This window comes from Balaenoptera ricei, chromosome 2 (genome assembly GCF_028023285.1).
Source record: "Balaenoptera ricei isolate mBalRic1 chromosome 2, mBalRic1.hap2, whole genome shotgun sequence".
Taxonomy (NCBI): Eukaryota; Metazoa; Chordata; class Mammalia; order Artiodactyla; family Balaenopteridae; genus Balaenoptera; species Balaenoptera ricei.
Genome location: NC_082640.1, coordinates 102,847,791 through 102,866,316, shown reverse-complemented (window position 1 = coordinate 102,866,316; position 18,526 = coordinate 102,847,791). Strand labels below are relative to the sequence as shown.

General features: G+C 48.0%; 1 protein-coding gene across 1 annotated transcript in view; it reads right to left on the bottom strand.

Annotated features, from left to right (window-relative positions):
- Window positions 1-4,728: 4,728 nt before the first annotated feature.
- Window positions 4,729-18,526, bottom strand: part of PLA2G4E (phospholipase A2 group IVE) — a 40,843-nt gene continuing 27,045 nt past the window's right edge. The window contains 8 exon segments of the mRNA XM_059915569.1: window positions 4,729-4,756; window positions 4,758-4,807; window positions 10,925-11,091; window positions 12,633-12,836; window positions 13,383-13,490; window positions 14,931-15,068; window positions 15,612-15,726; window positions 18,172-18,394. Coding sequence (XP_059771552.1) covers window positions 4,729-4,756; window positions 4,758-4,807; window positions 10,925-11,091; window positions 12,633-12,836; window positions 13,383-13,490; window positions 14,931-15,068; window positions 15,612-15,726; window positions 18,172-18,394 — 1,033 coding nt within the window.

Here is an 18,526-nt window from a genome sequence, read left to right as displayed (position 1 = left end):
TGCATTGGGTCTTCGTTGCTGTGCAAGGGCTTTGTCTAGTTGTGGAGAGCTGGGGGCTACTCTTCGTTGCAGTGTGTGGGCTTCTCATTGCGGTGGCTTCTCTTGTTGTGGAGCATGGGCTCTAGGCGCGTGGGCTTCGGTAGTTGTGGCACGCGGGCTCAGTAGTTGTGGCTTGCAGGCTCCAGAGTGCAGGCTCAGTAGTTGTGGCACACGAGCTTAGTTGCTCCGCGGCATGTGGGATCTTCCCAGACCAGGGCTCGAACCTGTGTCCCCTGCATTGGCAGGCGGATTCTTAACCACTGCGCCACAGTGGGAAGTCCTACACATTTCTTTAGTTAAGTTCCCAGCCTGATGGGAGATGTGGATACTTTGAGCTTTTGTGTCCCAGGGCTTTCCCAGAGATTCATCTGGAAACCATCTCCAAAGATGAGCATTTTCCTCAGGGTTAACCTAGTCCTTTCTGGGTTGATCCTTTCCAGTTGTGTTATCTCAGGGTGACTCTTCAAGAGTTGGGATGTTCTGGCCACAGTGTTTACATAATAAATAAGAGAAATGCTGCTTAGAAATAAGTAATACCATCTGGAAACCAGAGAGGAGGTGGTAAGAGGATGGAGAAGTGCTCCTGGAGCAGGGTGGTCAGCGAGCGGTGGCCCCGTTGAGTGGCGGCACCAGGCAGCATCACTCACCTGATGCCCGATGTACCTGCCCAGACGTCCCAGAGCTGCATCCCAGATCCTTGTTCGGTGAACCGGAGCTGCAGACTTGGGCTTCGCCTGGCATTTCGCCGGAGCTGGATGCTCAGTCGAGGCTGCCCAGTGGGGATCAAAGGAATCACTTGTCCTGGGCCTTTGAGTGGCTGCAGAGGGGCTGCTGAAACCCCATCACCTGTTTGTGTTTGTTGTTGAAGAGACCAGGATGTCTCTAGTGCTCCATCTAGATCCTCAAGCATTATGCTTCCTATTAATAAGCTGATTCATAAAAATAAAAAAATTGCCTATAAAAATCACAAGAATACAATTGCCTTAAATTTAAAAAGCATTTGAAGTAAGTCAGAAAGAGAAAAACACCGTATGCTAACACATATACATGGAATCTAAAAACAAACAAACAAACAAAAAAACATGGTTACGAAGAACCTAGGGGCAGGGCAGGAATAAAAACGCAGACATAGAGAATGGACTTGAGGACACGGGGAGGGGGAAGGGGGAGCTGGGACGAAGTGAGAGAGTGGCATGGACATATATACATTACCAAATGCCAAATGTAAAACAGATAGCTAGTGGGAAGCAGCCGCATAGCACAGGGAGATCAGCTTGGTGGTTTGTGACCACCTAGAGGGGTGGGATAAGGAGGGTGGGAGGGAGGTGCAAGAGGGAGGGGATATGGGGATATATGTATATGTACAGCTGATTCACCTTGTTATAAAGCGGAAACTAACACACCATTGTAAAGCAATTATACTCCAATAAAGATGTTAAAAAAAATAAAAAAAAATAAAGACCACCTTCAGAAATAAAAAAAATTAAAAAGCATTTTTCCAGAGAACCCAGAATGCTTCTCAGGTCCTCTTGTGCATTTCCCGAGCAGAGAGGAGTAGTGAGGGGAGGGCTTTGAGTTCCAGCTCTGAGTCCGAGGTTTCTGGAGAACCAGCCTCTTATATAAATAAAATTGGGCCGTGCTATTATTCTCCACACTTCAGGCATGTGTGGGAGCCTGTGGCTATTGGATCCCCTTCCCTGCAGGGAAGGTTTAAAAAAATTCCAGTGGGTATACTACTGGGCATATACCCTGAGAAAACCATAATTCAAAGAGACATGTACCACAACGTTCATTGCAGCACTATGTACAATAGCCAGGACACGGAAGCAACCTAAGTGTCCATCAACAGACAAATGGATAAAGAAGATGTGGCACATATACACAATGGAATATTACTCAGCCATAAAAAGAAATGAAATTGAACTATTTGTAGTGAGGTGGATGGACCTAGAGTCTGTCATACAGAGTGAAGTAAGTCAGAAGGAGAAAAACAAAATATACGTGTAGGCTAACACATATATATGGAATCTAAAAAAAAAAAAAAAAAAAAAAAAAAGGTTCTGATGTACCTAGGGGCAGGACAGGAATAAAGATGCAGACATAGAGAATGGACTTGAGGACACGGGGAGGGGGAAGGGGGAGCTGGGACGAAGTGAGAGAGTGGCATGGACATATATACACTACCAAACGTAAAATAGATAGCTAGTGGGAAGCAGCTGCATAGCACAGGGAGATCAGCTCGGTGCTTTGTGACCACCTAGAGGGGGGGATAGGGAGGGTGGGAGGGAGGTGCAAGAGGGAGGGGATATGGGGATATATGTATACGTATAGCTGATTCACTGTTATACAGCAGCAACTAACACAACAGTGTAAAGCAATTATACTCCAATAAAGATGTTTAAAAAAAAAATTCCAGTGGGTATAAAGCCCCAAATACATCCCCTTGTTATTTTCCTTTGTCTGTTTCTCTTTCTCCCTCAACTTTTTTTTTTTAATTTTAATTTTTTGATAGAAAGCCCAGGCCAGCCTGCCTGCAGCCCTTGTTAGAGAGCGGAGCTGGCTGTGAGGGCCAGTCAGCCCTGGGTTCTGCGCCTCTGATGCTAGAAGCAGACACAGGATTGTCCTGGGACTTTAGGGGGACTCTTTAGGGGTGTCCTGGGACTTTAGGGGGACACTGGCTCTTCAGGCGTTTCTTCTTCTCTACTGCCTTTCGCAAGGCCTGAAGGAGCTTGTCCTTGTTATTCAGGATGTTATATTCGGAGAGCTTCACCAGCTTGTCGAAGGCGGCCTCCGTGTACGTCAGCTCCTTGGTGGCGTAGGGACTTTTGGGACCACAGATGTCAATCTGGCCCTGCTCCAGCTCCTCGGGGCTTCGCTCCACACCTGGAGGAGCAGAAGGACTTGCTGTAGCCCCTTATCACGTGAGGTTGTAATGGTTTGTTTCTGTCCCTCTCCCCGAGGCCCACCCCTGCACACCCACAAGAAAACGTGCCCATGTGCACACTCACACATGCAGATGCGCACGCACACCTCCTAGCCCCCCAGGGCAGGGACATAGCTTGCCCATCTCAGGACCTCCGTGGCACCGCACAGCGCCAGGCTGTGAATGACTGAAAGAGGAGAGCTTGACATCGGCGGTGCACAGGGGCATGGGGGGGCTGTTCTTTCTCACCGAAGCCAAGTTTGGCTCAGACAGGAGCTATGCCAGGCTTCCCCATTAGTGCTGTCGGAAGACTGCACACATCTAAGAACAGGAGCTCTCCATCCAAGGCCAGTTGGGGTGGGACCCGAGCTCACGGCGACTTACCTGGGGCCTTGTACTTTTGGAAGGTGTCGTTGATGAGTGGGAAGAAAATCACAATGGGGGCATCGGATTCCTGGGAGTTCTCCAGCAGGTAGCACTCCTTGAGCTTATCATCCTCCTCCTGCACCTCGTATTTGGGGAAGGGGATGTTCTGCTCGGTGCAGTACTTGCAGGTTTGTTTCATGGGCTGGAACATCACAGGAGGACATGTTTGAGTATCAGGAGGGGTGAGGGTGGGCAAGAAACACAGAATTCTTAGGTCCAGCTTTCTGATTTCCCCAGCTAACAACTCGGGTCTCCAACTGCTTTGCCTATTTGTGCTATTTTTAGGACAAAGCTGGATCAGGATGAAGAGCCTGAGTCAGTAGGCTGGTGTGTGTCCAACCGCAAGCTCCTTCCCCAAGTAAACTGGACAGAAGCCCTTCTGATGATGCTTCACCCACAGACCTGGAGATGTGGGTGGCTCCCTAAGAGGGTGACAGCCATGGCTGGCCAGGCTCCTGCGGGACATGCATGGGCTTTGGAAAGTGACAGGGCCAGAAAGGACTCTGAAAGGGCATCTTTATAAACATGATGTAACACAAAAAGCAGCAGACTTGGAGTATCAGAATCCCCTAAGTTCTTCCCCGTTCTAAGCTCACTAGCTGTGCAATCTTAAGCAAGCCATTTACCCTCTCTGTGCCTCACCTTCCTCAACTATAACATAGGAATAATAGCAGTTGTGCCATCTACCTCAAAGACATGGCATAAGGATCAAGTGAGATCATGTGTAGGAAAGTATGCTGTCCCTTGTTTACAAACATAGGCCATTATCATTGGTGTCATCCTTGTCATCTGTCTACACTCCCCTTTCCCTGGCCTCAGGATAGGACTGTATTAAAGTAGACCAGGGAGAGGAACCAAGATGGAGGAGTAGAAGGACGTGCTCTCACTCCCTCTTGCGAGAACACCAGAATCACAACTAGCTGCTGGACAATCATTGACAGGAAGACACTGGAACTCACCAAAAAAGATACCCCACATCCAAAGACAAAGGAGAAGCCACAATGAGACGGTAGGAGGGGTGCAATCACAGTAAAATCAAATCCCTTAACTGCTGGGTGGGTGACTCACAGACTGGAGAACACTTATACCACAGAAGTCCACCCACTGGAGTGAAGGTTCTGAGCCCCACGTCAGGCTTCCCAACCTGGGGGTCTGGCAATGGGAGGAGGAATTCCTAGACAATCAGACTTTGAAGGGCAGTGGGAATTGATTGCAGGACTTTGACAGGACTGGGGGAAACAGAGACTCCACTCTTGGAGGGCGCACATAAAGTAGTGTGTGCATCGGGACCCCAGGGGAAGGAGCAGTGACCCCAGGGGAGACTGAACCAGACCTACCTGCTAGTGTTGGAGGGTCTCCTGCAGAGGCAGGGGGTGGCTGTGGCTCACTGTGGGGACAAGGACACTGGCAGCAGAAGTTCTGGGAAATACTCCTTGGCATGAGCCCTCCCAGAGTCTGTCATTAGCCCCACCAAAGAGCCCAGGTAGGCTCCAGTGTTGGGTCGCCTCAGGCCAAACAACCAACAGGGAGGGAACCCAGCCCCACCCATCAACATTCAAGAGGATTACAGTTTTACTGAGCTCTGCCCACCAAATCAACAGTCAGCTCTACCCACCACCAGTCCCTCCTATCAGGAAACTTACACAAGCCCCTTACATAGCCTCATCCAGCAAAGGGCAGACAGCAGAAGCAAGAAGAACTACAGTCCTGCAGCCTGTAGAACAAAAACCACATTCACAGAAAGATAGACAAGATGAAAAGGCAGAGGGCTATGTACCAGATGAAGGAACAAGATAAAACCCCAGAAAAACAACTAAATGAAGCAGAGATAGGCAACCTTCCAGAAAAGGAATTCAGAATAATGATAGTAAAGATGATCAGGGACCTCGGAAAAAGAATGGAGGCAAAGATCGAGAAGATGCAAGAAATGTTTAACAAAGACCTAGAAGAATTAAAGAACAAACAAACAGAGATGAACAATACAATAACTGAAATGAAAATTACACTAGAAGGAATCAAAAGCAGAATAACTGAGGCAGAAGAACGGAAAAGCGACCTGGAAGACAGAATGGTGGAATTCACTGCTGTGGAACAGAATAAAGAAAAAAGAATGAAAGGAAATGAAGACAGCCTAAGAGACCTCTGGGACAACATTAAACGCAACAACATTCGCATTATAGGGGTCCCAGAAGGAGAAGAGAGAGAGAAAGGACCCAAGAAAATATTTGAAGAGATTATAGTCGAAAACTTCCCTAATGTGGGAAAGGAAATAGCCACCCAAGTCCAGGAAGCGCAGCGAGTCCCATACAGGATAAACCCAAGGAGAAACACGTCGAGACGCATAGTAATCAAATTGGCAAAAATTAAAGACAAAGAAAAATTATTGAAAGCAGCAAGGGAAAAACGACAAATAACATACAAGGGAACTCCCATAAGGTTAACAGCTGATTTCTCAGCAGAAACTCTACAAGCCAGAAGGGAGTGGCATGATATACTTAAAGTGATGAAAGGGAAGAACCTACAACCAAGATCACTCTACCCAGCCAGGATCTCATTCAGATTCGACAGAGAAATCAAAAGCTTTACAGACAAGCAAAAGCTAAGAGAATTCAGCACCACCAAACCAGCTCCACAACAAATGCTAAAGGAACTTCTCTAAGTGGGAAACACAAGAGAAGAAAAGGACCTACAAAAACAAACCCAAAACAATTAAGAAAATGGTCATAGGAACATACATATCGATAATTACCTTAAATGTGAATGGATTAAATGCTCCAACCAAAAGACACAAGCTTGTTGAATGGATACAAAAACAACACCCATATATATGCTGTCAACAAGAGACCCACTTCAGACCTAGGGACACATACAGACTGGAAGTGAGGGGATGGAAAAAGATATTCCATGAAAATGGAAATCAAAAGAAAGCTGGAGTAGTTATACGCATATCAGATAAAATAGACTTTAAAATAAAGACTGTTACAAGAGACAAGGAAGGACACTACATAATGATCAAGGGATCAATCCAAGAAGAAGATATAACAATTATAAACATATATGCACCCAACATAGAAGCACCTCAATACATAAGGCAACTGCTAACAGCTATAAAAGAGGAAATCGACAGTAACACAATAATAGTGGGGGACTTTAACACCTCACTTACACCAATGGATAGATCATCTAAAATGAAAATAAATAAGGAAACAGAAGCTTTAAATGACACAATAGACCAGAGAGATTTAATTGATATTTATAGGACATTCCATCCATAAACCGCAGATTACACTTTCTTCTCAAGTGCGCACGGAACATTCTCCAGGATAGATCATATCTTGGGTCACAAATCAAGCCTCAGTAAATTTAAGAAAATTTAAATCATACCAAGCATCTTTTCTGACAACAACGCTATGAGAGTAGAAATGAATTACAGGGAAAAAAACGTAAAAAACAAACACATGGAGGCTAAACAATACGTTACTAAATAACCAAGACATCACAGAAGAAATCAAAGAGGAAATCAAAAAATACCTAGAGACAAATGACAATGAAAACCTGACGATCCAAAACCTATGGGATGCAGCAAAAGCAGTTCTAAGAGGGAAGTTTATAGCTATACAAGCCTACCTCAAGAAACAGAAAAATCTCAAGTAAACAATCTAACCTTACACCTAAAGGCACTAGAGAAAGAAGAACAAATAAAACCCAAAGTTAGCAGAAGGAAAGAAATCATAAAGACAAGAGCAGAAATAAATGAAATAGAAACAAAGAAAACAAGAGCAAAGATCAATAAAACTAAAAGCTGGTTCTCTGAGAAGATAAACAAAATTGATAAACCATTAGCCAGACTCATCAAGAAAAAGAGGGAGAGGACTCAAACCAATAAAATTAGAAATGAAAAAGGAAAAGTTACAACAGACACCACAGAAATACAAAGCATCCTAAGAGACTGCTACAAGCAACCCTATGCCAATAAAATGGACAACCTGGAAGAAATGGACAAATTCTTAGAAAGGTATAAACTTCCAAGACTGAACCAGGAAGAAATAGAAAATATGAACAGACCAATCACAAGCAATGAAATTGAAACTGTGATTAAAAATCTTCCAACAAACAAAAGTCCAGGACCAGATGGATTCACAGGTGAATTCTATCAAACATTTAGAGAAGAGCTAACACCCATCCTTCTCAAACTCTTCCAAAAAATTGCAGAGGAAGGAACACTCCCAAACTCATTCTATGAGGCCACCATCACCCTGATACCAAAACCAGACAAAGATACTACAGAAAAAGAAAATTACAGGCCAATATCACTGATGAATATAGATGCAAAAATCCTCAACAAAATACTAGCAAATAGAATTCAACAACACATTAAAAGGATCATACACCATGACCAAGTGGGATTTATCCCAGGGATGCAAGGATTCTTCAATATACGCAAATCAATCAATGTGATATACCATATTAACAAATTGAAGAATAAAAACCATATGATCATCTGAATAGATGAAGAAAAATCTTTTGACAAAATTCAACACCCATTTATGATAAAAACTCTCCAGAAAGTGGGCATAGAGGGAACCTACCTCAACATAATAAAGGCCATATACGACAAAGCCACAGCAAACATCATTCTCAATGGTGAAAAACTGAAAGCATTTCCTCTAAGATCAGGAACAAGACAAGGATGTCCACTCTCACCACTATTATTCAACATAGTCTTGGAAGTCCTAGCCACGGCAATCAGAGAAGAAAAAGAAATAAAAGGAATCCAAATTGGAAAAGAAGAAGTAAAACTGTCACTGTTTGCAGATGACATGATACTATACATAGAGAATCCTAAAGATGCCACCAGAAAACTACTAGAGCTAATCAATGAATATGGTAAAGTTGCAGGATACAAAATTAATGCACAGAAATCTCTTGCATTCCTATACACTAATGATGAAAAATCTGAAAGAGAAATTAAGGAAACACTCCCATTTACCATTGCAACAAAAAGAATAAAATACCTAGGAATAAACCTATCTAGGGAGACAAAAGACCTGTATGCAGAAAACTATAAGACACTGATGAAAGAAATTAAAGATGACACCAACAGATGGAGAGATATACCATGTTCTTGGATTGGAAGAATCAATATTGTGAAAATGACTATACAACCCAAAGCAATCTACAGATTCAATGCAATCCCTATCAAATTACCAATGGCATTTTTTATGGAACTAGAACAAATAATCTTAAAATTTGTATGGAGACACAAAAGAACCCGAATAGCCAAAGCAGTCTTAAGGGAAAAAAACAGAGCTGGAGGAATCAGACTCCCTGACTTCAGACTATACCACAAAGCTACAGTAATCAAGACAATATGGTACTGGCACAAAAACAGAAACATAGATCAATGGAACAAGATAGAAAGCCCAGAGATTAACCCACGCACCTATGGTCAACTAATCTATGACAAAGGAGGCAAAGATATACAATGGAGAAAAGACAGTCTCTTCAGTAAGTGGTTCTGGGAAAACTGGACAGCTACATGTAAAAGAATGAAATTAGAACACTCCCTAACACCATACACAAAAATAAACTCAAAATGGATTCGAGACCTAAATGTAAGACCGGACACTAAAAAACTCTTAGAGGAAAACATAGGAAGAACACTCTTTGACATAAATCACAGCAAGATCTTTTTTGATCCACCTCCTACAGTACTGGAAATAAAAACAAAAGTAAACAAATGGGACCTAATGAAACTTCAAACCTTTTGCACAGCAAAGGAAACCATAAACAAGACGAAAAGACAACCCTCAGAATGGGAGAAAATATTTGCAAATGAATCAAAGGACAAAGGATTAATCTCCAAAATATATAAACAGCTCATGCAGCTCAATATTAAAGAAACAAACAACCCCATCCAAAAATGGGCAGAAGACCTAAACAGACATTTCTCCAAAGAAGACATACAGATGGCCAAGAAGCACATGAAAAGCTGCTCAACATCGCTAATTATTAGAGAAATGCAAATCAAAACTACAATGAGGTATCACCTCACACCAGTTAGAATGGGCATCATCAGAAAATCTACAAACAACAAATGCTGGAGAGGGTGTGGAGAAAAGAGAACCCTCTTGCACTGTCAGTGGGAATGTAAATTGATACAGCCACTATGGAGAACAGTATGGAGGTTCTTTAAAAAACTAAAAATAGAATTACCATATGATCCAGCAATCCCACTATGGGGCATATATCCAGAGAAAACCATAATTCAAAAAGACACATGCACCCCAATGTTCATTGCAGCACTATTTACAATAGCCAGGTCATGGAAGCAACCTAAATGCCCATCGACAGACGAATGGATAAAGAAGTTGTGGTACATATATACAATGGAATATTACTCAGCCATAAAAAGGAATGAAATTGAGTCATTTGTTGAGATGTGGATGGATCTAGAGACTGTCATACAGAGTGAAGTAAGTCAGAAAGAGAAAAACAAATACCGTATATTAACGCATGTATGTGGAACTTAGAAAAATGGTACAGATGAACCGGTTTGCAGGGCAGAAGTTGAGACACAGATGTAGAGAACAAACGTATGGACACCAAGGGGGGAAAACCGCGGTGGGGTGGGGATGGTGGTGTGCTGAATTGGGCGACTGGGATTGACATGTATACACTGATGTGTATAAAATTGAAGACTAATAAGAACCTGCTGTATAAAAAATAATAATAATAAAATAAATAAATAAAGTAGACCAAAAACCAATTTCTTTCCCTTGAAAATCCAGAACTTTTCAAAAGGAAATAAATAAAAATAAATAAAAATCTCTGGTTCTAACTCTTCGGTGTAATTACATGGAGGCTCATACTTCCTGGAAGTGGGGAGACCATGTGATCACTTTGAAAATAGGATTACAAGCTCCTGAAGTGGTACAAAACTTTACAATTGACTGGGCTCTATTAAGGTTATTATTATTATTTTTTAAATAAATTTATGTATTTATTTATTTTTGGCTGCATTGGGTCTTCATTGTTGTGTGTGGGCTTCTCACTGCGGTGGCTTCTTTTGTTGCAGAGCACGGGCTCTAGGCACGCAGGCTTCAGTAGTTGTGGCTTGCGGGCTCAGCAGTTATGGCTCGCGGGCTCTAGAGCACAGGCTCGGTAGTTGTAGCACACGGGCTTAGTTGCTCCACGGCATGTGGGTTCTTCCCAGACCAGGGCTCGAACCCGTGTCCCCTGAATTGGCAGGTGGATTCTCAACCACTGTGCCACCAGGGAAGCCCTAAGGTTACTTTTTAAACTCTTTTTTTCTTTGCAGCTAAAGAATTGCCAAATATGGGAAATGCTCAAATGTAAGAATAAAATTGGAATTAGCTCAGTAAATCTAGTAAACCCATTGCGTGAGGGCCAGCGGGCTACGCCCCTGAGGTTTGGACGTCTAACCTCCATCAGGGATAGTGGCTTGAGCTTCTCTGATGCTAAGTCTAGGAGCCTGTGGGGAGTGGGGCGGGAGCCTTTCTTTGCCAAACTTGCCTTTGTCTGGGACCCAGCACAGTAATTGAGGTGGATGATGAGGTCAGCTTTTCTCTCCGGCCTGAGGATGGGCGGGTAGCTGGAGTTGACGAAGAATGCAGTGTCCAGCAGGCACAAGTGTTTCACGGACCCTGTCAGCTGGTTTGGGAAGCCATCCAGCACCGTGTCTGAAAGTCAAGGCTTGTGGTTATCCTTACTCCTTGGCGCCCTGATCTCAGCAGATGGTCAGAGGCACCTGGTGGGGATGGGATGCTCTGCCCGGAGCTCATCCACTTCAGCCTGGCCTCCAGCCTGCCCCTTGGTCAGGGTGCCCGGTGAGTCCCAGTGTACCCCTGGGTAGGCTGAAGAAGAACTGCGTTACCTGGGGGGTTTAGCAAGTCTTTTATGGAACATGCACAGAAAGCCCACTAACGCTCAGCCACAGAATTTGTGGTGTAGCAGGGGCTTAAGACTATCCTATAAATTAGTGCAAACCGTGGGCCCAGAGCCAGCTGCCTTTTCTGCCCCAGAGAGTGAGGACAAAGATTATTAGCCCAGGCTCAAGCAGCCGTTGCAGGCTGTGGCCAAGTAAAATACCAAAGATGGTGGAAAGTCAAATTTAGAGCCTCAGCAGGGTGGGGACGAAGTCCTGAGTTGAAACTGCAAGACCACAGTTTAAGAGCCAGGTCTGCCACTCACCATTTGGAGGAGCTTGGGCTGGGCCATCCCTGCCCAACTCCGGGGGCAGCACTTACATTAAAAGGTGTCCCCAGGGGCTTCCCTGGTGGTGCAGTGGTTAAGAATCCGCCTGCCAATGCAGGGGACATGGGTTCGAGCTCTGGTCCGGGAAGATCCCACATGCCGCGGAGCAACTAAGCCTTTGCCCCACAACTACTGAGCCCACACGCCATAACTGCTGAAGCCCGCATGCCTAGAGCCTGTGCTCTGCCACAAGAGAAGCCACCGCAACGAGAGGCCCACGCACTGCAACGAAGAGTAGCCCCCACTTGCCGCAACTAGAGAAAACCCGCGCACAGCAACGAAGACCCGACGCAGCCAAAAATAAATAAAATAAAATAAATACATTTTTAAAAAATGTATTTATTTATTTATTTTGGCCTGTGTTGGGTCTTCACTTTCTATGCGAGGGCTTCCTCTAGTCGCGGCGAGCAGGGGCCACCCCTCATCGCGGTGCGTGGGCCCCTCACCGTCGTTGCCCCTCTTGTTGCGGAGCACAAGCTCCAGACGTGCAGGCTCAGTAGTTGTGGCACACGGGCTTAGTTACTCCGAGGCATGTGGGATCTTCCCAGACCAGGGCTCGAACCCGTGTCCCCTGCATTGGCAGGCAGACTCTCAACCACTGCGCCACCAGGGAAGCCCCATTTTTTTTTTAAATGAAGAATAAAAAAAAAAAAAAAGGTGTCCCCAGAACACAACTGTAGAAAGTCAGGGCCCACATTTCCCCAACTGTAAAATGGGGCCAACTTCTACCTGCTGGGATTGTTATACAGATGCTGTATAGAGTCATTGTACAGATTCAATTAATTAAATACACCACCACTCCACCCGCTGTTCAAGGCTTCACCAGATGTAGAATACACTGTGGGGAGAGTCTGCCACTTGGCCCAATGAACATGGGCAGAGGAGTTTTCTCATCCTTTCTCCCTCCACATCCACTTCCCCTTCCTCTAAACAGAGGTAGGCCTCAAGGGGCAGCAGGTAGGGTTACCTTTCCATGTGGAGAACTGGCCATTCTGGTGGTAGTCGGTGTGCAGCTGCAGCCCCAGCAGGAAGTTGTGGAACTCAGACACAAAGCCCCGGTAGGTGAGGATGTTGCGGAAAGTCTTGGACAGCCATGACCCTGGCTTCACCACGGTGGTATCCAGGATGTTGGCATCACATTTGGGGATTTCAGGTAGGAGTGGCTCGTCTTCTGCAGGGGAGGGGGGGCATGGAGGACAGGTCACAGAGCTGGAGTCCCCAGATGGCCCAGGTGAAGCACCGCATGGTTGCCCTGCACCCAGGGGTCAGCCTGTAAGTGCAGTGCACACCTTCCTTGTCTAGTTCTCGGAGCCAGGAGGACCCAGGGGAGAGACACAGAACAGGGGCAGGGTAGAGGAGAAGGAGTGGGGTGACAGGCAAGGAGGGGTTCCAGAGAAAACAGAGAGTCCACAAGGGTGACCTTTAACTGCATTCATAGATCCCCACCCTCTGCAGCTCTCCTGGGCGCCGTGCAGCTCTTCCAAGCCTACCACACGGTGCATCCACTCCCCCCGGCCAGGCCAGAGCTGGCAAAGGCGTGTCCAACTACAATCACCCTCCTTTCCAGGCAGGGAAGACCCCCTAGTTGCCTTCCTGTTTCTGTGGGCCATAGGGATGATGTTGAAACACGTGGCAGGTCGACCGGTCCTCAGTTACTGATCCACCTTCCCCACCCCCCTATCTCCCAGCCAGGAGGGGAAGCCGGTGGGTCACCCACCGATATCATGCACTCTCTCCCTTGTCCACCTGTGGAAAAACTCCTCCGAGGTGTGGGACAAATTCCAGGCATCGAGCAGGTTCAGGGAGAAGATGCTGCTCCACAAACCTAGGGAGCAGGACCAGTGGTGAGTGGCTCTGCCCAAGAGCCTCCAGGCCCACCCAAACACTGATTGATTCTGCCTTGGACTTGATGCCCCCTCCAAGTCGAGCTGCTCAGGGAGTGGGACAGGTTTTCATTTCCCTCTCCCCACGGTGCAGCTCGACATAAGTGACTCAGCTCTTCTCCGCCTTCCTCTTGGAACTGGGAGAGGGTATGAAGGCATATAAGGCACAGCCCCAGGAGAGACTTAATGCTGACAAGTGCAGGCTTCAAGTTCAAGTCCAGAAATCACCCCTTGCATCAGTTAATACACTAGTTTAGGACAGTGCCTGGCACATGGTGAGCACTTGATAAATGTAACACCATCTCTTATTATGATTTAAAAAATGCAACACAGTAATAATAATACTCATGTGAAATCTTTCACATACATTGACCCATTTGAATCCTCCATAAGGTTGGTTTTACTCTTAAGCCCAATTTACAGATGAGAACACTGAAGCTCAGGAAGGTTAGGTAATTTGGCCTACTTTGCACAGCTAATAAATGAGGAGCCAGAGTTCAAGTCCGAGTGTCTCACCTATAGATCTCTGAGCCACATGCTCAACAGCATACGTGTTCAGAGGAAGGAGAGGCTGCTGGGGGCTGTGGGCTTCGGGGCTGACTTCCCAGAAGAAATAGGGCTTAAGTGGGACTTTCTGGGATGGGTTGGATTTGGGATAGATGGATGGGAGGGGGAGGCAGACAACTGGTTTAAATAAGGGCATAACTGTTTTTGAGGCTGTAAAGATGGGTCCGTTTTTTGCGGTTGCCCTTTGACAGATGTACTTCGGGCTCTGAAGGGGAAAACTCTACGAGTGGACATCACAGTCAGGCCCCTGCACTCAGTGGGCCTGGCTTCTGGAGGACCAGGGAACATAGTGTTGGGAGCTGGGCCAGGCTTCCCCAGAGACTCTGTCTTCACCCTGAGGTCCCCTCTGGCCCCTTGGATCCCAGGGGCTGGTTCAACCCCCGGAGACAGGCATGTTGCTTCCTGGAACCAGGGGGAAGGGGGTAGAAGTTCCAGAAGCTTCCATCTCAGCCTGCAACTCCCAGTCAGGTTCTGAATGGACACCAGGGAGACGACTGGAGACCAGGACATTGGGAGGGTCCCCTTTGTTCCCCAGTGACCCAGGAGCCCCTGTCAGGTCCTTCTGGGCCCACAGGGTCACAGGGAGATCAGGGCAGTCTGGGAGGCTGGGAGGCGCAGGAGCCTCTCCTGGAATGAGGGTACGCTGACAAATGCCAGGAGGGTCACATGCCCAAGGGATAACCCAAACCAGCGCCAGCACCTGGCACATGATCCTGGGGGAACAGACCGTGTCTCCTCGTCATTCCTCTAATCAAACGCGGAGCCTGTTCCGCATGGGGCGGGGCTCCCAGGGGCCTCCCCCAACCAGGAATCACCTAGCATGTAGCATATCCGCGACTCTGGGATCCTCCTCATAAGCCGCCCCATGAAGAACTCGGAGCCGAAGAGCTCGGTGGGAATGAAGCCTCCATACTTCGGCAGGCCCACCTCGTAGGGGGAGAACTCGAACCACTCTGCACACGAAGCAGCAGGGCAGGGTATCAGTCTCAGGCCGGGACGGCCCCGCCCACCCTTCTCCCTGCTGGCGCTGTCTCCCCGGCCGCGAGGAGCCTGGGATGGGGAGGCCGCAGTTCCCCCGCAGGGCACTGGGGGGCGCCCGTGACCGGCTTCTGCTGGCCCGGCAAGACAGTTTTGCAAGCTGCACAGGCTCGTTTGCGCCTCATAAACCCGGACCAAAACCAGACCCCAAAGCAGGGCAGGTCTCTAGAGTCCTTCCATCCTGGCAGCTTAAGAAATGTCTAGGACTCTTTCCCTTCACGAGCTTTATTTCCTCTGTCCCATCAAGTCTCTGCTCAGGGGAGCCACAGGACCCCTGCTGCCCACCGGCTACACACATCTGGGCAGAAGGGGGTAGCCAAGTGGATTTCTTCGGCTGTCAGCACACTCTTGCTGGCAAAGGTATGGTGGCGGGATTCGTGCGCTGGGGTACTGAGTGCCCTTGCCTGCTGAGAAGGGACCCACCCCGCCCTGGGTAAATTTCTAGCCACCAGTGTTACCTCTGAAATCCTGGTTGCTTACATCATCCTTGACATTGATGGTGAGGTAGATGGGCAGGGGGTTCTGGCCCTGGCACAAAGCAGCACTCTGATCTGACAGTTTGCATTCATTTCTCTGTGTGGAAAAATAATGGTTAAGGAGAAGCAGCAGACAAGCAGCCAGGAAGCGGTGCAGAATAAGAGGACAGTCTGGACCTCTGGCAGCCCACCAGGCTCCTGAGCCCACCAGGCTGCTCTGGAGGTCTCACCTGACACCAGGCAAAGCTGCTCTTAAAATGTACCCAGAAAATGTTCACTCATCCTTGGGCCGTTCATCACCCCAGACACATGGACAGGGTGGGGACTGGATCTGCAGTTTAGGGCTGTCCTTCAGAGTCCTGGGGTTCTCCTCGAGTCCCAGGGACCAGAGAACGAAAAGGCGGGGGTGGAGGAGGCCACCACTGCCCCCTCTTCATCCTCATCATCTTCCCCCCTAATCAAACCAGAGCAGCTCCATTTTAAAAAAATCTGCTTTGCATGTTGGGCTCTCTCATAAATTCATTTGGGAGGAAAAAAAAAGATTCTTCTTTTTTAACAAAAGATTTGGAAACTTGGCACCAGATGGCAGTCAAATTCCCTCTAAGTCCCCAGAGCACTAAGTGGTGTAATCAAAGTGGGAGTCCTGCAGATCAGCCTGGACCACAGGCCACCTCCCAAAGTGAATCAGACAGTGTAGACAAGGCCAGTGGAGGTTTCAGAGGACCAGGCTCTGACTCTAGGCCAAGCAGCTGCCTGGTGGGTGACATCCATGAGTGCCCGAGCATGTAAAGGCCACAGAACCTGTGTGGGATGGTAAACACGTGTGGGTCAAACAACTCTTAGGCCTCCCTTGAAAGGCCAACAGGATGCCTGTCAGAACTGGGCCCAGAGATATGGGCACCACAGCAATGACCGTCATGGAAGGAGAGGAAGTTGCAGACTCAGGGAAGAGCCCAATCCACACTCATTGTCAAGGGGGCCTGAGGCAAAGGAGCTCCTGCCTTGGCCAGAGTGGAAGAGCAGAGGCCTCCTTCCATCAATCCTAGACTTGCTTTCCCAGGAACCTAGGCTCCTTCCCACACCAAACCCTGGGCAATGCTCAGACTCTAATGTTAAAAAAAGCTTTCCTCCTCACCACATGGAGCACTAACTACTGTTAGAAATATTAACTGTTGACGAAATAGTTGACGAAATTCCCATTTAAGGAATAGCACAGAGCAGAGCCAGAATTCAAACCCTGTCCTGCCTGAATCCAAAAGCCAACACCCTCAGCCTCTCCCTGCCCTGCTCCATCATGTGGACAGAGTAGACAGTGGGTTATCAGAAGGGGCAGGGATCCATCAAAGGCTGTGCGTGCCCGCGTTTGAATCCCCACTGTCTAGCACAGTTCCTGGCATGCAGGAGTTACTTAATTTTGTTGAAAGAATGAATGAGGGAATGAATGAATGTTGAAGATGAGGTTTGGTCCATCCTTGGTTGCTCAAATTGTCTGTGTTTTCTGGAAGAGGAGATCTACTAGAAAATAATTTGCTGTCCCTCTTCCTTCTGGTAAGTTCTGATTTGAATTCAGAACTCTTCGGACACCTTTGGGAGTGGGGCAGATAGCCATAGGCCTGGATAGAAATTAGATGGGAAGCCCTGCTTTGGGGTCAAGCAACAGCCAAAGTTGGTTCCTCCCTGGGGCGTGGGCAGTCGGAAGGGTCCGGGTGTTATCTGAGCTCACCCTGATGTCTGGGATGGCAGCATCCCATGGGGATCCCACTGCCCTACCACGGCCCACATGGCTCTCACAGCAGCTGGGTCCCAACACAGGCTGCCTCTCTTCTTGGGCAGACGCTGCTCAGATCATTGGATATCAGAGCTGGAAGGAACCTCACTGGGCTCATCCTCCGTGTGGTGGCCATGAGAAGGGGCCCAGCCGACCTCCAACTACAGGAGTGTAATTGGCTGACAGCCCAGCTACCATGCTCCGAAATCCATGGCTGAGTTTGTTCTAAGGCCACACTTCCCGCTGGGCTGGTCCCAGCCCATGACTGAGCGTGGCAGGGATCCTGAGGCTGGCCCACTGTGGTGGAGGGGAGGGGGCGGTGCCAGACTCCTCTGATGGCCAACTTGGCTGGGGGACTCTCCAAGGGTCACTGTGCTGACCTTTCAGACCGCACAGTGGGCTAGGATGCTTCCACCCGGCCTTTCCTTCCCTCTCTCCTCCACTTGGGGTCAGGCTTACATCACAGTCTGATGGCTCCCTCCCCATTTTCTCTCACAGGTTCTCAGAGGGCCCGCTGCCTCTCCGAAAGGTTGCACCTAAGCCACCCCTGATGTGAGGGTCTCAGTCATAATCTAAAGGGACTCGGGAAGACAATCCCACCATCTGCCTGCATCATGCGTTCTGATGCCTCATGCTTCTTACGGCCCAAGGGTGCATCTGCAGGTCTAACCTAACTCCCTCCTGCTGTGATGTACCTCCCGAGGCCCCAGTGAAGGCAGAGGGCTGGGCATCAGCCCTGGGCGGCTTGGGCCCCAGGGGAAGCTGAGCACCTACCTCGTCCGCCAGACAGGCCTCGACCAGCAGGCCCCAGAAGTCTGTGAAGGTGACTTTGTAGCCTTCCTGCCTGCGCTGCTGCAGCTCCTCCTGGAATCTGAGGAGCTGATCTGGGAACAGAGCGGGCATCTTGTCCTTGACTACGTGCCTCCGCGCCTCGTGGATGGCAAGCTCCAGGTTTTTGGAGGACCAGTCAGGGTCACGGTACAAGGTAGCCATGGTCCTGGAGAGAGACAGGCGTGGCTGAGAGAGCTGAGCCAGCCCTGGTCTGATCGACCCTGGACCTTGGCAGGAAAGGAGGTGGGCAGGTCATGGGAAACCCTCACCCGCCAGGAGAGGAGCCTGGAGCAAATGG